At 71.2% G+C, this 20,176-nt stretch overlaps 2 protein-coding genes across 3 annotated transcripts; one reads left to right on the forward strand and one right to left on the reverse strand.

Annotated features, from left to right (window-relative positions):
• Positions 1-1,064: 1,064 nt before the first annotated feature.
• EXOC3L2 (exocyst complex component 3 like 2) lies at positions 1,065-9,942 on the reverse strand. Its single transcript, XM_054808129.1, has 12 exons — positions 9,817-9,942; positions 8,433-8,883; positions 7,307-7,937; positions 6,721-6,835; positions 5,554-5,664; positions 5,194-5,294; positions 4,471-4,578; positions 4,252-4,387; positions 3,283-3,405; positions 3,055-3,210; positions 2,830-2,951; positions 1,065-1,943 (listed from the first exon to the last, which is right to left on the reverse strand). Exons 2-12 carry the CDS (start codon positions 8,878-8,880, stop codon positions 1,697-1,699), a joined length of 2,298 nt encoding a protein of 765 aa, XP_054664104.1. The 5' UTR covers positions 8,881-8,883; positions 9,817-9,942; the 3' UTR covers positions 1,065-1,696.
• Positions 9,943-11,131: 1,189 nt separating this feature from the next.
• Positions 11,132-20,122, forward strand: MARK4 (microtubule affinity regulating kinase 4). 2 transcript variants are annotated; one of them, XM_054808107.1, is made up of 18 exons: positions 11,132-11,363; positions 12,179-12,376; positions 12,823-12,876; positions 12,963-13,011; positions 13,095-13,160; positions 13,764-13,834; positions 14,157-14,213; positions 14,528-14,764; positions 14,988-15,107; positions 15,327-15,426; positions 15,511-15,620; positions 15,702-15,858; positions 16,428-16,642; positions 16,995-17,101; positions 17,189-17,458; positions 17,553-17,632; positions 18,648-18,692; positions 19,001-19,206. In XM_054808107.1, exons 1-18 carry the CDS (start codon positions 11,313-11,315, stop codon positions 19,063-19,065), a joined length of 2,052 nt encoding a protein of 683 aa, XP_054664082.1. In that variant the 5' UTR covers positions 11,132-11,312; the 3' UTR covers positions 19,066-19,206. The 2 variants fall into 2 exon arrangements, with proteins under 2 accessions (XP_054664082.1, XP_054664081.1); XM_054808106.1 differs by lacking the exon at positions 17,553-17,632 and having other exon boundaries at positions 19,001-20,122.
• Positions 20,123-20,176: the final 54 nt, after the last annotated feature.

Below are 20,176 nucleotides of genomic sequence, written 5' to 3' on the forward strand. Positions count from 1 at the left end.
CTGCGTGTTCCTGTGTCCCGTGTCCCTGCGTGGTCCCATGTCCCCACGTGTCCCTACGAGATGGGATCCATCCCCACGTGTCCCTGCGTGTTCCCGTGTCCCATGTCTCTGCGTGGTCCCATGTCCCCACGTGTCCCTGCGTGTTCCTGTGTCCCGTGTCCCTGCGTGGTCCCATGTCCCCACGTGTCCCTGTGTGGTCCCATCCCCGTCCCCAGACATGATGACACCCCCGTCCCCACGTGTCCCTGCGTGTTCCCGTGTCCCTGCGTGGTCCCATGTCCCCACGGGTACGGTGACACCCCCGTCCCCCCGTCCCCATCCCCGTGCCCCCCCTCTGCTCCGCGCGCGCGTCCCGTGTGCCCCCCCCCGCCCGCCCCGGTGTCCCCGTCCCTTCCCGCCGCCCCCGCCCGGCGCTGCCGCTTCCGCCCCCGCCGCCGCCGTCCCCTTCCCACGGCACGGGGGACGGTGACCCTGGCCCCGCTCCCGCCACGGCCGCGCCGGGGCCACTTATTTTTAGCCCTCGCTCCTTCCTGGCCGGATCCGGCACTCGCCTATTTTTGACACGGGGGGGGTGTGGGGGACACGATGGGGACACGCAGTCACGACACACGGTGGGCACACACCACCCCCCCCCCAGCCCCCCCCTTGGCCAGGACGCGCTGAGACCCGACGAACTCGTGGCAGCAGTGCCGGCGCGCTGGGGGTGGCGGCGGGCCCGAGGGACGTGGGGGTGGGTGGGGGGGTGTGTGTGTGTGTCCCCCCGCGCCGTGCCCCGTGCCGGGAAGGGCCGTCGTGTCCCCCTGTCCCCCCCCGCGGTGGCTTCCCGGCCGGCGGCCCTTTCCTTCCTCCCCCCCCCCACCCGCCACCCGGAGTGGCCACCGCGGGACGGGGCCTTGCACGGATTCGCACGAGGAACACGCTCCCGCACGAGGAAGGCCTCGTGTCCCCTGCCCCCGTGCACGGGGTGGCCCCGTGTCCCCCCCCCCTCCCCATGTCCCCCCCTCCCCGTGGCCCTGGAGCGAGAGCGAAGGACGAGGACGGGCCCCGGCGTTAATTTACAGCATCGACACCGTTTATACACGGTCCTGGGGGGCTCCGAGCACGGCCGGGGCGATGCACCCCGCTTGGGGGGGGTAGGCACCCACATTTCGGGTGCAGCGTTGCACCCAGCTCCGGGGGAGGCATGCACCCCGATTTCAGGTGCAGCGTTGCACCCATGTCCAAGGGAGGCATGCACCCCGATTTTGGGATGCAACATTGCACCCAGATTTGGGTTGCAGCATTGCACCCACGTCCAAGGGAGGCACGCACCCCAATTTTGGGTGCAGTGTTGCATCCATGTCCAGGGGAGGCACGCACCCCAATTCTGGGTGCAGCGTTGCACCCACATGCCAGGGAGGCATGCACCCCGATTTTGGGCGCAGTGTTGCACCCCGATTTTGGGGTGCAGCGTTGCACCCACGTCCAAGGGAGGCATGCACCCCGATTTTGGAACGCAGTGTTGCACCCTGATTTTGGGGTGCAGCATTGCACCCACGTCCCAGGGAGGCGTGCACCCCGATTTTGGGGTGCAGCGTTGCACCCACGTCCAAGGGAGGCACGCACCCCGATTTTGGGCGCAGTGTTGCACCCCGATTTTGGGGTGCAGCGTTGCACCCACGTCCAAGGGAGGCACGCACCCCGGTCTGGCGGGCGCTCAGGGCCGCGGGCGGGGGTGCGGGCGGCGCAGGCGCAGGTGGGAGAGGCGCGCGAGGCGCGGGAGGTGGAAGGGGAGACATCGCACCTCGCGGGTCACCGCCAGCTCGGAGAAGAAGGCACGTTGGCGCGGCAGCCCCGGCTCGGCGTCGCTCTGCTCCAGGTCCCGCACCACCCCCAGGATCTCCTGCCGCGCCGCCTGGCCCCGCAGACCCCGCACGTCCAGCACCGCCGCCACGTGCTTCCTCCTGCGGGGACCCACGGGGACGCTCAGGGGACGGGGCGCTCGCCGCGCCGCACCCCGCGGCCCTGGGAGAGGCACGCAGACGGGTTTTGGGGTGCAGCCGCGTGCCCGGCGCTGGGGTGCGGCGACGCTCCCGGATTCGGGGAGAGGCGTGCACCCGTGTCTGGGGACGGGCATGCACCCCGATTTGGGATGCAGCAATGCACCCTGATTCGGGGAGAGGCGTGCACCCCGATTTGGGGTGTAGCAATGCACCAAGATTTGGGGTGCTGTGATGCGCCCTGATTTGGGGAGAGGCGTGCACTCGTGTCTGGGGGTGGACATGCACCCCGATTTGGGATGCAGCAATGCACCCCACTTTGGGGACAGGCATGCACCCCAATTTGGGGTGCAGCAACACACCCCGCTTCGGGGCGCAGCAACGCCCCCAGCTCCGTAACGCATCGATGCCCCCAGATTTGGGGGTGCCACACCCCACCCACCTTTTGGGGTGCAGCGTTACACACCCCCCTGCCCCCAGGTTTAACTGGTCCCAGTGGCAGCCAGGACTGGTCCCACTTCCATCACTCCCCCGCCCCCGCCATGGCCGCATCCTGCCAGGCCCGCGCGTGGGACACGGGGCCGGGGAGGGGACTTGGCGCGTGGCCGCGGTGGCTTCCCGGCGGGCGGCCAGGAGGGACCGGCAACGGGGCGGGGGCCGCCGGGAAGGACGGACGCCACGTCCTGTCACCGCGCATCGGGGTCCCCGTGGGGACACCGCGTCCTTCTCCCGTCCCTACAGGGTGGTGGCATCTCGGTGGCTTCACCTCGCCGCGCTCCCGGTCCTCCGGCCGCGTCACCCCACCGCCACCCCCCACCCCGGTGACCCTCCGCGGGTGCCACCGACTCACCGGACGTCGGGGAAGTCCCTCACCAGGACGCCCACCTCCATCTGCAGCGCCGCCGTGTCCTCCAGCACCAGCAGCTCCCTCAACCGCGGCACCACCGAATCCAACCACGGCGAGGCGGAATCCTTCCCGGCGCGGGGGGAACCTTCAGCATGGCACCCCCCCCCCCAGAAGAAACCCCCGAGGAGCACCCAAGGGTGCTGGGCATAGGGTGGGGAAGGGTCTCACCAAGCGGTTGAAGAGCTCGCGGAGCTGGCGGGCTTCGTCGCCGAGGCGGGCGGCCACCCGCGCGCGCATCTTGGCCGAGGTGCAGACCAAGCGGACCTGGAGCAGCGGCCGCACGTACTCGATGAGCACCCGTCGGTGCACCTCGCTCACCAGCACCTACGGCACAAGGGGTCAGGAGAAGCCGCCGGTGACGGCAGCGACCTCGCCGGCGTTGAACCCGGCGCCCACCTGGTAGGGTTCGGGGCGCAGCGGGCGCAGCTTCTGGGTGAAGCTGGTGATGAGCATCACGATGGTGTCGAAGGCGTCGGAGCTCGTCAGCCACTTGCGCTTCATCAGCTTGTTGAAGTAGGGCTGGGGGGGGCATAGGTGGGGTGGGTGGGTGACTCGGCACCCACGGGTGGCACCTCGGGTGGTGCCCAGGGGGTGGGAGACCACCCTGGAGCATTGCACCCATGGGTGTCACCTTGGGTCAGCACCTAGCCGATGGGCACCATGACCATTGCACCTATGGGTGTCACCTTGATCAGCACCCAACCGATGGGCACCATGGCCATTGCACCTATGGGTGTCACGTTGGGTCAACACCCAGCTGATGGGCACCATGACTATTGCACCCATGGGTGTCACCTTGGGGCAGCACCCAACCGATGGGCACCACAACCACTGCACCCATGGGTGTCACCTTGATCAGCACCCAACCAATGGGCACCATGACCATTGCACCCACGGGTGTCACCTTGATCAGCACCCAACCAATGGGCACCATGACGATTGCACCCATGGGTGTCACCTTGATCAGCACCCAACCCACGGGCACCATGACCATTGCACCCATGGGTGTCACATTGATCAGCACCCAACCAATGGGCACCATGATGATTGCACCCATGGGTGTCACCTTGATCAGCACCCAACCCACGGGCACCATGACCATTGCACCCATGGGTGTCACCTTGATCAGCACCCAACCGATGGGCACCATGACCATTGCACCTATGGGTGGCACCCTGGCTCAACACCCAACCGATGGGCACCATGACCATTGCACCCACGGGTGTCACCTTGGGGCAGCACCCAACCCATGGGCACCATGACCATTGCACCCAAGGGCTTCGCCTGGCTCAGCACCCAACCCATGGGCACCCTACCCAGCACCCTGGTGCCCCCTCCCCAGGCCGCCCCGTGCCGCGGGGGCACCTTGAGGTCCTCGAAGAGGCGCTGGGTGAGGACGTGGTTGCAGAGCCGGGTCACCTTGTCCAGGGCAGCGTGGGCCTGGCGCCGGGGCTCCTCGCTCTCCGGGTGCCCAAACTGCGCCAGGTGCTCGGTGAAGGTCCTGCCACGGGGAGGTCAGCGGGTGCTGCTGGGGACCCTGAGCACCCCGAGCACCCCAGGGACCCGGGGACGGGGTGCTCTCACCTGAAGGGGGGGCAGCAGTTGACCAGGACGATGGCCCGGCCGGTGGCACCGTCAGGTGGGGTGGCTTCGCCGGGGGCCTCCAGGAACTGCTCCACCTTCCGCTGGAAACTGAAGGCACCCACACGGGTCACCTGTGCTGGCACCCAGGGGACCCAGCACCCAGGGGACCCAGCACCCAGGGACCCCAGCACCCAGGGACCCCAGCACCCAGGGGACCCAGCACCCAGGGACCCAGCACCCAGGGACCCCAGCACCCAGGGGACCCAGCACCCAGGGACCCCAGCACCCAGGGGACCCAGCACCCAGGGACCCAGCACCCAGGGACCCCAGCACCCAGGGACCCAGCACCCCGGAGACCCCAGCACCCAGGGACCCCAGCACCCAGGGACCCCAGCACCCAGGGGACCCAGCACCCAGGGACCCCAGCACCCAGGGACCCAGCACCCAGGGACCCCAGCACCCAGGGGATCCAGCACCCAGGGGACCCAGCACCCAGGGACCCCAGCACCCAGGGACCCAGCACCCAGGGACCCAGCACCCAGGTGCCACACTCCCCCCATGGCCGTTCCAGCTCTGCCCTGTCCCCCCACGGTGCCCACGTCCCCGTGCCCCCCCCATCCCTGTGCCCTCGTGTCCCCCCATGTCCCCGTGTCCCCCCGTGTCCCCGTGTCCCCCGTCCCCCCCCCGTGTCCCCCATGTCCCCCCGTGTCCCCCCGTGCCCACCTGTGCAGGAAGGCCACCAGCACGCCCAGGAGGCTGTGCGCCATCTCCATGCCAAATTCGGGGGTGATCTGGGGGGCTCGGTCCACGTGCGCCCGCAGCAGCTGTGGGCACAGGCACGGCTGGGGGTGGGGGCACGGCCACCCGCCCGCCGTCCCCTGGGGACGTCGCCACCACCCTGGGGGGACACCGGCCACCCCCCATCCCCTTGGGGCACCTTGGGGTCCCTCTGGGGCACCTCGATGTCCCTCTGGAGCACCCTGGCATCTCCGTGGGGTGCCCGGCCCCCCCAGCACCCCTCTGGGGCTGTGGGTCATCCCAGGGGACGTGTGTGGGGTGTCCCACGGGTGCAGGTGCCCGTACCGCGGTGACGCGGGTGGCCAGTCCCTCCTGCAGCTCCTGGCTGGTGGCCTCCTCCGCCCACGTGTCCTCGCTCAGCTGCAGCTCCTGCGCCACCGCCACCTCCACCTTCGCCTGGGGACACCGGGGACGGCGGGCGTGGGGTCCCCTGACAGCCCCCAGCCCTGCGACCGTCCCCGGGACCGTCGTGGTCCCCATCCCAGTGCCACCCTGGAGCCCACCATGTCCCCATCCTGCTCCCCATCCCAGTGCCACCACACTGCCCACCAGTTCCCATCCCAGTGCCACCCCAGCGCCCACCATGTCCCTATCCTGGTTCTCATCCTGGTGCCCATCTCAGTCCCATCCCAGTGCCACCATGGTGCCCACCATGTCCCCATCCCGGTGCCCATCCCAGTGCCCACCATGTCCCCATCCCAGTGCCCATCCCGGTGCCCATCTCGTTCCCATCCCAGTGACACCACACTGCCCACTGGTTCCCATCCCAGTTCCCCTCCCAGTGCCACCCTGGAGCCCACCATGTCCCCATCCTGCTCCCCATCCCAGTGCCACCATGGTGCCCACCATGTCCCCATCCCGGTGCCCATCCCAGTGCCCACCATGTCCCCATCCCGGTGCCCATCTCGTTCCCATCCCAGTGACACCACACTGCCCACCAGTTCCCATCCCAGTGCCACCCCAGTGCCCACCATGTCCCCATCCCGGTGCCCATCCCAGTGCCCACCATGTCCCCATCCCAGTGCCCATCCCGGTGCCCATCTCGTTCCCATCCCAGTGACACCACACTGCCCACTGTGTCCCCACCCTGGTCCTCATCCCAGTTCCCATCCCCATGCCCGTCCCAGTGCCCGTCCCAGTGACACCACACTGCCCACTGGTTCCCATCCCAGTTCCCCTCCCAGTGCCACCCTGGAGCCCACCATGTCCCCATCCTGGTCCCCATCCCCGTGCCACCACACTGCCCATCAGTTCCCATCCCAGTGCACCCCAGTGCCCACCATGTCCCCATCCCAGTGCCCATCTCGTTCCCATCCCAGTGCCACCCTGGTGCCTGTCCCAGTTCCCTTCCCGGTGCCACCACAGCGCCCACCAGTTCCCCTCCCAGTGCCACCACAGTGCCCGCTGGTTCCCCTCCCAGTGCCCACCCCGGTGCCGCCGCGGTGCCTGTACCTTGACGGCGGCGATGCAGGAGCTCTCGAGGCTGCGCTGGGTCTCGGGGGGCAGCGGGGGTCCCAGCGCCTGCGCCTGCAGCAGGGCCCCCACCTCGGGGTGCCCCAGCACCTCCCTGGGGGCACAGGGACCTCACAGCACCCGCCCGGGCTGGCGCGGGGCACCCAGCACCCACCTCTGCCCAGGGACGGCCCTCGGGGTGCCTGGGGGGGGACACAGGGGGTGGCACGGGGTGACGGGGGGGGTGACGGGGGGGGCACTGGGGTGCCCAGCGTGTCGGGGGGGTGGCAGTGGGTGCCTGGCGTGCCATGGATGCTGCAGGTTCCTGTGGGTTCCCATGGGTGCCAGTGGGTGCTGGTGGGTGCCGTTGGGTGCTGGTGGGTGCCAGTGGGTACCAGTGGGTGCCGTTGGGTGCCGGGGGGTGCCAGTGGGTGCCAGGGGGTGCCATGGGTGCTGGTGGGTGCCATGGGTGCTAGTGAGTGCCGTTGTGTGCCAGGGCGTGCCATGGGTGCCGGGGGGTGCTGTTGGGTGCCAGGGGGTGCCATGGGTGCCGGGGGGTGCCATGGGTGCCGGGGGGGTGTCTCACCTGGGGTAGGCGTTGCTGTGCCAGTCGAGCAGCAGGTAGAGGTCGGGCACGGCGAGGGGTCTCTGCGCCACGGCGCCCAGCTGCTGCGCCAGCGCCCGGTGGTACCCGCGGGCGTAGACCCCGAAGGCGTCGTACGCGGGGGGGTACGTGGGCGCCACGTGGCGCCGCACCACCCCCAGGTCCCCCACCATCCTCGCCGCCACCGCCGTCAGCCGTTCGCCCAGCCCCGCGCCCGCCGCCGCCGCCTGCGCCAACCTCTCGCCCGCCGCCCGCCCCACCGCCTCGCGCCACCGCCGACGCAAGCCGCGCGGTCGTCCCAGCGTGCCCGGCGCGTGACGCGCGTCGGCCTCTTCCTCCCGCTCCAGCACGCGGATCACGGAGCGTAACGGCGGGTACGGGCGCCCGGCGGGCACGGCTTCGCCCAGCACTGCCCAGAGCTGCGCCAGCAGCGCCCGGTAAAGCAGCGCCACGTCCCGCGCCTGCCGCCCGCCCGCAGGGACCACGGGTGCCGATGATGCCACCAATGATGATGCCGCCGCCGCTGCCGCCGCGCACTCCGCTTCCAGCGCGATGATCTGCTCGTCGGCCGCCACCAGCTCCCGCCGCTGGATCAGCTCCAGGATCTCCAGCACTGGGGGAATGCGTGTGGGGGGCACCCATGGGTGCTCTGGCAGCACGCGGGGTCACCCGCAGCACGCGGTGCTGTCCCGTCGCGTCCCCGTGGGTCCGGTGTCCCTCCGTGTGCCGCGTCCGCCCGTGGCCTCACGCCCTGCGTCCTGTGGCCCCCCGTGTCCGCTCTGGCCATGCGTCCCCACACCCCCACACCCCCGCGTGTGTCCCCGCGTGTGTCCCCACGTGTGTCCCCGCGTGTGTCCCCACGTGTGTCTCCCCATCCCCACATCCCCCATCCCCACGTCCCCCATCTCCTTGTCCCCATGGCCGCATCCCCACGTCCCCACACCCCAACGCCCGCACGTCCCCCATCCCCGTGTCCCCCTGTGTCCCCCCGTGTCCCCACGTCCCCCATCCCCGTGTCCCCCCGTGTCACCCCGTGTCCCCCATCCCCATCCCTACATCCCCCCCTCCCACACCCCAACACCCCCCCGCGCCCCGCGTCCCCCCTCACCCGACAGCGGCTCCCTGTCCTTCCCGCGCCCCTCCGGCCGCCGTCCCCCGCCGCCGTCCCCGTCGCGTCGCCCCTCTCCTTCCTCCTCCTCCTCCTCCTCGGGCGGCCGCTCTCCCGCGGACCCCCGCCGTCCCCGCGCCCCCCAGGCCAGCCTCAGCAGCGAGCCGCGCTTGGGGACCACCGGCCTCTCCCCCAACGCCTCCGCGCTGGCCTTCCTCCTCCCCGGCAGCCTCCGCAGCAACCCGAAATCCTCCGACCGCCGCCGCGCCCGGCCCCCCGCCCCGGACCCCCCGTCTTTGGTGGGGGGCCGGCGGGCGCGGGCGAAGGGTGCCAACCCCACCAGGCGCTCCAGGGTGGCCCGGCGGCGGTAGCGGCTCTCGGGGTGCGCGGCGAAGGGGTCGCCCTCCTCTTCCTCCTCCTCTTTGGGGGGTTTCTTCAGCAGCGGCATGTTCTGGGGGGGGGGGGGGGGCAATGGGCAGGTGGGGGGCACCCAAAGGGCAGCGGGGAGCTGGGGTGGCACCCTGACCCCCACCCACAACCCACAGTGGCACCCTGACCCCCACCCAGGACCCAGGACGGCACCGGACACCCGGTGTGCAAACCCTGTGAGCGTGCAATTCACCCCGTGCACCACCATGAGTGCCCGCACCCCCTCTCCCCCCCCCCCCCGAGCGTGCAAACCTCCCTGTGCGCAGCCTGCGGGCTTGCACGCCCCTCTGTGCACACCCACTCATGAGCGCCTCCATGCCCACGAGCGTGCAAACCCCTCCGTGCACAACCAGCGAGCACCTACATGCTCATGAGCGTGCAAACCCCTCTGTGCACAGCCTGCGAGCTTGCACGTCCCTCCGTGCACCCTGCACGAGCACCTCCGTGCCCACGAGCATGCAAACCCCTCCACGCACGCCCAGTGAGCTTGCACGCCCCTCCGTGCACACCCACTCATGAGCGCCTCCATGCCCGCGAGCGTGCAAATCCCTCCATGCACACCCTGCATGAGCACCTCCATGCCCACGAGCGTGCAAACCCCTCTGTGCACGCCCAGAGAACTTGCACGCCCCTCCGTGCCCCCCGCACGAGCACCTATGCCCCATGAGTGTGCAGACCCCTCTGTGCACAGTTTGCAAGTGTGCAAACCCCTCCATGCACGCCCGGCGAGCACCTCCATGCCCACGAGCGTGCAAACCCCTCCGTGCATGCCCAGCGAGCACCTCCATGCCCACGGGCGTGCAAACCCCTCTGTGCACGCCCAGCGAGCACCTCCATGCCCACGAGCGTGCAAACCCCTCCGTGCGCGCCCAGCGAGCTTGCACGCCCCTCCGCGTGCCCCTCCTCGCCTCCATGCCCCACGAGCGTGCGAGCAGGCCCCTCGTGGCACACGTACCCCGGGCAGCGGACGCAGGCGGTGTGTCGGTGTCGGTGTCACCAGTGTTGGTGTGTCGGTGTCACCGGTGGCGGTGTGGCGGTGTTGGTGTCACCGGCGGTGGTGTGGCGGTGGCGGTGACACCAGTGGGGGTTTCCTGAGGAAGCGCCTCCCCGGTGGGGCCTCCCACGCCGGGGGCAGGGTCAGCCCCGGTTCCGCTGGGGCACGGGGGGGGTGGGACGGACACACGAGGGACACACACACACACACGCACACACGCACACGCACACACGCGGGCTGGATTTGCACGGACAGCACACGCGGCGTGGCACGGGGACAGGGCGCCGGTGGCACGGGGGGACTCGAGCGTGGGACGGGACCCCGGTGGCATCGGGGACCCCACGCGTGACGGGGAGGGGACACCGGTGGCGGGGGGGGGACATGGGCGTGGCACGGGGATGGGACCCCGGTGGCACCGGGGATCACACGTGTCATGGTGAGGGGACCCGGTGACACAAGGGACCCCACGCGTGACGTGGACAGGACCCCAGTGGCACCGGGGACCCCACGCGTGACGGGAACAGGACCCGGGTGGCACGGGGGGGACACGGGCGTGGCGCGGGGACGGGACCCGAGTGGCACCGGGGACCCCACCCCTCTCCAGCGCTGGGTCTGGCACCACGTGACGCGCTGTGCCCCCCCCCCCCCCACGCGTGTCCGCGCCCCCGTGTCCCCGCCGGCCCACGTGACCCTCGCCCGGGCACTCAGGGGTTAACGCCCCGGCCGCCGCCGATTGGCCAGCACAGCAGCCAATCGGAGAGATACGCTGGCGCCGGCCCCGCCCCCCTCCGGAGGGCTGGCCGGGCTGTCTCCATGCCTCGGCGCAGCCAATGGGAAAGAGTCGCCGCCGCGCCCGACGGCTGCTGATTGGCCGTCGCGCTGGCGGGGGGGCGGGACCAGCCCCGCCCTGACCCTCCTCTTAAAGGAGAACGGGGGGTGGGGGGCAGCGCCCCCTCCGTGTCCCTGCAGGTGCCCAGATCCCACGGACCTAACGCCGCCTCGCGAACGCCCGTTTCCCTCCCTCAAATACCCCCACACGTACACACGCACACACGCACCGACCCGACGCCCCCTCACCCCCTCCCCGCTCCTCGGCCCCTTTAAGGGGCGTGGCCAGCAGCGCCTACAAGCCCCGCCCCTCCCCGCCCAGCCTCGCTCCCGTTTCCGCTTCCGGTTCCGGCCCGGCCCGGCCCATGGCCGCCCCCGCCGCCGCCGCCGCCCGCCCTTAGGGCCGCCCCGGGCCCGGCCCCCCCCCCCCCCCGCCCGGGTCTCCCCCCCCCCGTCTCCCCCCCCCCCTCCCCGGGCCCCGGTTCCGCCTCCGGGCAGCTCCGCCCCGGCCATGACCCGCTGCTGACGGCCGCGCCCGGGCCTGCCCCGAGCCCCCGGTGGGCCCCGGGCCTGCCCCCCCACACACACACCGGGCCTGCCCCCCCCCCCCCCCCTCCCCGCCGGTCACGATGTCTTCGCGCTCCGCGCTGGCGGCGGGGAACGAGCGGAACGCGGACACGGTGAGTGGGGAACGGGGGGGGGGGTGGTGTCGGTACCGGGGGACACACCGGGGCCCGGACACACACGCACCCCCACGCACACGGGGGTCACGGCAGCCGTGGGACGCGGCCACGGAGCCGGTCAGGCCGGATCCGTCCCCACCCGGCCGGGACAGCGCGTCCCCACCCGGGGGGGTGGGTGTGGGGAAACCGGTGCGATGAGTTGGGGGGGTCTCAGCAGCACCGATCACTCCTGCAATGAGCTGGGGGGGTCTCGGTGACAGCGGTGGGATGAGCTGGGGGGGTCTCGGTGGCACCAATCCCTCCTGCAATGAGCTGGGGGGGGTCACGGTGACACCGGTGTGATGAGTTGGGGGGGTCTCGGTGGCACTAGCCACCCCTGCGATGAGCTGGGGGGGTCTCAGCAGCACCGATCACTCCTGCGATGAGCTGGGGGGGGGTCTCAGCAGCATTGGTCACCTCTGCGATGAGCTGGGGGGGGTCACGGTGACAGCGGTGGGATGAGCTGGGGGGGTCTCAGCAGCATTGGTCACCCCTGCGATGAGCTGGGGGGGTCTCAGTGGCACCAGCCACCCCTGCGATGAGCTGGGGGGGGTCACGGTGACACCGGTGCGATGAGTTGGGGGGGTCTCAGCAGCATTGGTCACCTCTGCGATGAGCTGGGGGGGGTCACGGTGACAGCGGTGGGATGAGTTGGGGGGGTCTCAGCAGCATTAGCCACTCCTGCGATGAGCTGGGGGGGGTCTCAGCGGCACCGATCACTCCTGCAATGAGCTGGGGGGGTCTCAGCCGTGTCTCCCCCCGCCTCCTCCCAGCTCGCGGGCCTGGGGGGCAGTCGCTCGGAGAAGGGCTCGGCCTGGTCCAGCCGCTCGCTGGGCGCCCGCTGCCGGAATTCCATCGCGTCGTGCCCCGAGGAGCAGCCCCACATCGGGAATTACCGCCTGCTGCGCACCATCGGCAAGGGCAACTTCGCCAAGGTCAAGCTGGCCCGGCACATCCTCACCGGCCGTGAGGTGGGGGGTCCTGGGGGGAGAAACGGGGGTCCTGGGGGGGGGGAGAAATGGGGGGCTGGGGGATCCCTGGGGGGAAACGGGGGTCCTGGGGGGTGCTGGGAGGGAACTGGGGGGTCCCTTCATGTCCTGAGGGGTGCTAGGGGGAGAAACGGGGGTCCTGAGGGGTCCTGGGAAGGAGTTGGGGGTCCCTTAGGGAGCTGGGGGGAGTTGGGGGGTGCTGGGGGGAGAAACGGGGGTCCTGAGGGGGTGGCTGGGGGTGCTGGGGGGGAGTTAGGGGGGTCCCTTGGGGAACTGGGGGGTGCTGGGGGGGAGCTGGAGGTCCTGGAGGGAGAAACAGGGGTGCTGGGAGGTGCTGGGAGGGAACTGGGAGGAGACTGCTGGTGCTGGGGGGGGTGGGACCCCAGGAGGTTCTGGGGGGTCACTTCCCCCCCCTGCTTCTTTTCTAGGTGGCCATAAAAATCATCGACAAGACGCAGCTGAACCCCACCAGCCTCCAGAAGGTGGGGGGGGCACCCTGGGGGTGTGGGGGGCACCCTGGGGTGGGGGGTCCTGGCTCCCCCTGCTAACACCTTTCCCCCCCCCCCAGCTCTTCAGGGAAGTTCGCATCATGAAGGGGCTGAACCACCCCAACATTGGTGAGTGGGCCCCCCCCCCCGCCATGGGGGACATGGGGGTGCACCCATGGGTGCCCCATGCTGACGCGTGGCCCCCCCCGCAGTGAAACTGTTTGAGGTCATCGAGACGGAGAAAACGCTTTACCTGGTGATGGAGTACGCCAGCGCTGGTGAGACCCCACCCTGACCCCCCCCACAGGCACCCTGACACCCCCCTCACCCCTCCCTGGGCACCCTGACCCCCCCCAGGCACCCTGACCCCCCCATGCACCCCCCGGGCACCCTGACCCCCCCCCAGGCACCCTGACACCCCCCTCGCCCCTCCCTGGGCACCCTGACCCCCACACACACCTTTCCGGGCACCCTGACCCCCCCCGGGCACCCTGACCCCCCCATGCACCCCCCGGGCACCCTGACGCCCCCCCCAGGCACCCTGACGCCCCCCCCAGGCACCCTGACCCCCCCTGGGCACCCTGACACCCACCCCCACCTCCCCAGGCACCCTGACCCCCCCATGCACCCCCCAGGCACCCTGACGCCCCCCCCAGGCACCCTGACCCCCCCTGGGCACCCTGACACCCCCCCCCACCTCCCCAGGCACCCTGACCCCCCCTGTGGGTGCTGCCCCCCCTCCCAGGAGCTGTGCCCCACCTGGGTGCACCCCCGAACCCCAGCCCAGCACCCCAGGGTGCACCCACCTTGGTGGGGGGGGGGGTGCAGGCACCTGTTGGGGGGGGCTGGGGGGGCGAGGGCACCCATGGGTGTCCCTGCAGGCGAAGTGTTCGACTACCTCGTGTCCCACGGGAGGATGAAGGAGAAGGAGGCACGGGCCAAGTTCAGACAGGTGGGGGGCACGGGGGGGGACAGCGGGGGGGCTGGGGATGCTGGCGGGGACATGAGGACATTGGGGGGACCGGGGGACATGGGGGGGCTGGGGGCGTTGGGGGGGGCCGGGGATGTGGCGGTGGCACTGCGGGGATGTTGCGGGGGGGGTGGGGGGTGGCACGTGGCGGCCACACGTGGGTGGGATCGATCCCCCCTCCCCCTCAATCGATGCTGCAGCGGGTGGCCCTGCGGGGGGGGGACACACACACGGACAGCGGTGGGGACAGCGGCCCCCGGTCTGCGTGTGTGTCGTCGCCCCCCGACGCTGTCCCCGTCCCCAGATCGTCTCGGCCGTGCACTACTGCCACCAGAAAAACATCGTCCACAGGGACCTCAAGGTGGGGCCCGGCCCCCCCGGGGGACACACGGGGACCCTGGGGGCGGGGGGGGGCCATAGGGGGGACCCTGGGGTGTCCCCTGGGGGGTGGCACTGGGGGCGGGGGGGGCCCATGGGGTGCCCCACGGCAGCACCGTGCCCTCCCCAGCGTCCCTGTGCCACGCGCTGCCCATCCCGGTGTCCCCGTCCCGGTGTCGCCGCCCCCAACGCGGTTCCCATCTCGGTGTCCACGACGTGGTCCCTGTCCCGACACCCCCGTCCTATCCCGATTCCCGCCCCGCTGCCCCCCATCTCACCCCACCCGTCCCTCCCTAGGCCGAGAACCTGCTGCTGGACGCCGAGGCCAACATCAAAATCGCGGATTTTGGGTTCAGCAACGAGTTCACGCTGGGCTCCAAGCTGGACACCTTCTGCGGGTCGCCCCCCTACGCCGCCCCCGAGCTCTTCCAGGGGAAGAAGTACGACGGCCCCGAGGTGGACATCTGGAGCCTGGGCGTCATCCTCTACACCCTGGTCAGCGGGTCGCTGCCCTTCGACGGCCACAACCTCAAGGTGGGCGCTGGGGGGGGGGGGCGCGGCGGCGGCGCGGGGCGCTGGAACGCGTGGGGCACCCCCCACGGGTGACACCGGTCACCTCTGCCCGCGTCCGTGGTGAGGACGAGGACGGTGCCCACCCCATCGCGAGGACGGCGCCCGTCCCGTGCCCGTAACGAGGACGGTGCCTGCGCCGTGGAGCGGGTGCCCCCCCGACCCCCGTGCCCCCCACACCCCCCAGGAGCTGCGGGAGCGGGTGCTGCGCGGGAAATACCGGGTGCCCTTCTACATGTCCACCGACTGCGAGAACATCCTGCGCCGCTTCCTGGTCCTGAACCCCGCCAAGCGCTGCACCCTCGAGGTGAGGGGGGGGCCAGGGGGATCCCTGGGTTTGGGGGGGACATGGGGGGGGGACGCGGGGCTGCACCCCGATGGGACGTGTCCCCCAGCCGCTTGGCTCCCCGCCCCACCGTGCCCCGGTAGGGACCGGGTGGCATTGGGGAGTTGGGGGGGGGAAGCCCCCCCCGGGGAGGGTGCCCCATGCTCATGGCACCCATGGGTGACACCCGTGTCCCCCCAGCAAATCATGAAGGACAAGTGGATCAACATCGGCTACGAGGGCGACGAGCTGAAGCCCTACAAGGAACCTGAGGAGGATTTTGGCGATGCCAAGCGCATCGGTGAGGGCTCAGCGCTGGGGGACGGTGACATCGGCGGCACGCCGGGGTCTGGTGCTGTCCCCTCACCGTCCCCGCTGTCCGCAGAGGTGATGGTGGGCATGGGCTACACCCGGGAGGAGATCAAGGAGTCCCTGAGCAACCAGAAATACAACGAGGTGACGGCCACCTACCTCCTGCTGGGCAGGAAGAACGAGGTGAGGTCATACCGTTGCGGCGACGCCGTCGCGGTGAACGCCGTCGCGTCCCTCCGCCGTGACGGGCGCTGCCGGCGGCAGGTGGAGGCGGGGGAGTCGCGTACGGGCGGCAGCCTGGCCCTGGCCCGGGTGCGGGCACCCAGCGAGGCGGCCAACGGCACCGGCAAAGCGGCGGCGCACAGCAAGGGCCAGCGTGGTGCTACCACCTACCACCGGCAGCGGCGGCACAGCGACTTCTGTGAGTGGGCTGCGGGCGCCGTGGGGAGGGCAGCGTGACTGTGGGGTGGGCGCCGTGGGGAGGGCAGCGTGACTGTGGGGTGGGCGCCGTGGGGAGCGCAGCGTGACCGTGGGGTGGGTGCCGTAGGGAGGGCAGTGTGACCGTGGGGTGGGTGCCGTAGGGAGGGCAGTGTGACCGTGGGGAGCGCAGCGTGACCGTGGGGTGGGCGCCGTGGGGAGGGCAGCGTGACTGTGGGGTGGGCGCCGTGGGGAGGGCAGCGTGACCGTGGGGTGGGCGCCGTGGGGAGGGCAGCGTGACTGTGGAGTGAAGAGTGGGTGGGCTCCCTCCCCGTTGGGTGGGCGTCGGGCCCGTGGGGCGGGCTCCGTGGGGCGGGCTCCATCCCTGTGGGGTGCAGAGTGGGGTGGGCTTTGTCCCCGTGGGGTGCGGAGTGGGGCGTGCACCGGGTCCCGTCCCCGTGGGGCGCAGTGCCGGGTGGGCACCCTCTCCCCCACCCTATGGGGTGCCCGCTCCAGCCCTTCCCCACACCCCACACCCCACTCCACGCCCCCCCACACCCCCCCCGCCCGCAGGCGGCCCCTCCCCGCTGCCCACGCACCCCAAGCGCAGCCCCACCAGCGCGGGGGACGCGGAGCTGAAGGAGGAGCGCCTGCCCCCCCGCAAGGCCAGCTGCAGCGTGGTGGGGGGCGGCCGGGGGATCCCCCCCTCCAGCCCCATGGTCAGCAGCGCCAACAACCCCAACAAGTCCGAGATCCCCGACCGGCACAAGGACGGCGCCGGCAATACGGTGGGGGGCTGGGGGGGGGTGGGCAGGATGCGGGGCAGCTGTGGGGCTGGAGAGCGGGGTGGGGGGCAGCCATGGGGCTGGGGAGCAGGGTGGGGCGGGGGGCACCTGTGGTGCTGGGGAGCAGGGTGTGGGGCACCTGTGGGGCTGGGGGAGCAGGGTAGGGGGGACCTGTGGGGCTGGGGGGGAGCAGGGTGGGGGGCAGCCATGGGGCTAGGGGGCACCCCAGGGACCCCCGTGGGCAGGGTGCGGGTGCCCATGGGGTGAGAAATCGGGGTGGGAGCCCCCCCACAGTGCTGGGATATTTGGGGTGGGGGGGTGCCCCACAGCACTGACAGCGCCGTGTGCTTCGCAGCCCAACCTGCCGTCGAGCGTGATGGCGCGCAGGAACACCTACGTCTGCACCGAGCGCCCCGGCGCCGCTGACCGCCACTCGCTGCTGCCGAACGGCAAGGAGAACAGGTAGGGGGGTGGGGGGCGACCCCCCAACCTCCCCGGGGACCCCCCCCCCCCCGGCCCCACGCTGACACCCGTCCCCTCTCCCCGCAGCTCCGTCTCCGGCCGGGTTCCCCCGGCGTCCCCCTCCAGCCACAGCATCGCCGCCGCCGCCGCTTCCTCGGAGCGCGCCCGCCTGGCGCGGGGCACCACGGTGCGCAGCACCTTCCACGGCGGCCAGGTCCGGGATCGGCGAAACGCCGGCGGTCCCAACGGGCCCCCCGCCTCCCCCACGCTGCCGCCCGAGGCGACGCCGCTGCCGCAGAGCCGCTCCCGCGCCACCTCCAACCTCTTCAGCAAGCTGACTTCCAAACTCACCCGCAGGTGAGGCGGCCGCGCTGCCGCCGGCGTCTTCTTCCTCGCTGCCGGCATCTTCCTCGCCGCCGGTGTCTTCCTCACGGCTTCTTCTCTCTTCCAGGGTCACTCTTGACCCCTCTAAGCGGCAGAGCTCTAATAGGTGCGTCTCGGGCACCCCCACGCCTCCAGGAGCCAAAATCAGTAAGTGCCCGGTGTCACCGGAGCCTGGCGTAGTGCTGCCGCCGGTGTTCGGCCCGGTGCCGCTGAAGGGGTTCAGCCCGGTGCTGCCGGTGTTTGGCCCAGTGTCTGTTCCGGTGCTGCCGGTGCCTGGCCCGGTGCTTGTCCCCGTGCTGCCGGTGTTCAGCCCGGTGCTTGTCCCTGTGCCACCAGTGTTCATCCTGGTGCCTGTCCCGGTGCCGCCGGTGTTTGGCACTGTGTCGCTTGCCGGTGCCACCAGCATTCAGCCCGGTGTTCATCCCTGTGCCGCTGGTGTTTGGCCCAATGTTCAGCTCGGTGCCGCCGGCATTCGGCCCGGTGCCTGGCCCGGTGCCGCTGGTCCCTGTCCCGGCGTTCATCCCGGTGCCCCCAGTGCCCGTCCCGGTGCCGTTCTGGTGCCGCCGGCGCCTGCCTCGCTTCGCTCCTGTCCCTTCTGTCTTTCTCCTCTCAGCCTTTGCCGCCGCTGGGGGGGGTTGGGGGGGCTGGGGGGGTTCAGGATTGTGCCGGGGGCACCACAGTGTGGGAGTAGTGCCCCCCCCAAAATGGGGATGGTGCCCCCCAATGTGGACGTGGTGCCCCCCAGATTTGGCGCAGCTTTGAGGTGGGGGGGCAGTGCCCCTGTGAAATGAGCCTGACTGGGGGGGGGGGGGGGGCATCACCTTGTGCCCTGAGCTGGGGGGTGCCCCCCCAAATTCAGCATTATCATTTTTGGGGGGGTGTGGGGTGTGGGAATGATCTCCCCAACATGGGCATGACCCCAGGGGTGGGATGTGCCCCCAAAATGGGGGAGGTGGCCCCTAAATTGGGGACTGTGCCCCCCCCAAATCAGGCATAGCTTTGGGGGGGCACAATGGCCCCAAAATGAGGCCCGTGCCCCCCACGTTAGCCACGGGGCTGGCAGCAGTGGCCCTGAAAGGGGGGTGCTGCCCCCTGAAATGAGGGGAAGGGGGGGGCTTGGCCAGACCCCTGGCCCCCCCCAACATGTGCGTGTCCTCCCCAGGGTCGCAGACGAACCTGAGGGAATCGGGGGACCTGCGCTCACAAGGTGGGTGCCGACACCCCTGGGTGCTCCCTGAGGGGGGGGAAGCTGCCCACAGCCCTCCTGCTGCCCCATAGCCCCCATACCCACCCCATAGCCCCTTGCCCAGGCCCCATAGCCCCCATACCCGCCCCATAGCCCCCATACCCGCCCAATAGCCCCCATACCCGCCCCATAGCCCCCGGCCCCATAGCCCCCATACCCGCCCCATAGCCCCCGGCCCCATAGCCCCCATACTCACCCCATAGCCCCCGGCCCCATAGCCCCCTGCCCACACCCTGCCCGCCTCTCCCCCCCACCCTTTTCCTCCGCAGTTGCCATCTACCTTGGGATCAAGCGGAAGCCGAACCCCGGCTGCTCCGATGCCCCTGGCATGTGAAGGTGACGAGTGCCCGGCCGGCCGAGGCGGTGATGGCGGCGCTGCGGCAAGCCACCCTCTCTGCCGGTTGCCGTTCACGCCAGCCCCGGCCCTTCCTCCTCTCCTGCACCCACGACCGGGGGCCCACCGAACATTTCTGCCATTTCGAGGCCGAAGTTTGCCGCCTCCAACGCCTCGGCGTCCATGGCGTGCTTTTCCGGCGCTTGGCCGGCACCGCTGGTGCTTTCCGCGCCACTTTGGCACGAGTGGCCGGGCAGCTGCAGCTCTAGGGACCCCACGAAGCTGGGACCCCCCCTGCCAAAACACCGTGGGGGGGCTGCAGGGTGTGTGTGCCCCCCCATGCCTCTGGGATTGCCGGCGGGACCCCCTCAGGGTGGGTCGGATCCGGCACCCAGGGCTGCAGTGGAGCTGGGACCCCCCCCACCCCGAGGATGCGCTGGATCTGGCACCGGCAACCCCCCCACCCCGTGTGCAAGGGAGGGGGCAGCTCTGGGACCCCCCCCCCCCCCACTCCAGGGGGGGCTGCCTTGGCTCCGGGACCTCCCCCCCCCGCCCCGGGGACATCAGCACCAGCACCTGGGGGCTGGTGGCAGCTTGGGGACCTGGGGTGCCCCTGATGTGTGTGTGTGTCCCCCAGACCCAGGGGTGCTCTGGGACCTTGGGGACCCCCACCCACTTCCACACCTCCAGGGCCTTGGGGGGTCCCCCAACTCCAGGACCTTGGGGACACCCACCCCCCCCCCCCAGAACCTCGAGGGTCCCCCAATTCCAGGACCATGGAGACCCCCAGGACCTTGGGGACCCCCCCCAGGACCTCGGGGTCCCTCAGCTCCAGCCCCCCCCCCCAAACTCCCCCCCTGGTCCCCAGAGCTGCGGCTGCATCCCAGGGTCCCCCCGGAGCCCCCCCCGGGGACCATCCCCCTGTCCCCCAGCCTTGTACAGCCTGTAAATACGGCCCGGGGCTCCGGTGTCCCCCCCCCCCCCCGTGTCCCCACATCGTCACCCCCCCCGGCACATTTTTAAGTTATTCCTGCCCTGGTCTGTACCCCGACCCCCCCCCCAATAAATAGAGGAAACCCATTGGTGTCGGCACCCTCAGTACCGGGGACCC

This window comes from Grus americana, chromosome 34, assembly GCF_028858705.1.
Source record: "Grus americana isolate bGruAme1 chromosome 34, bGruAme1.mat, whole genome shotgun sequence".
Classification (NCBI taxonomy): Eukaryota; Metazoa; Chordata; class Aves; order Gruiformes; family Gruidae; genus Grus; species Grus americana.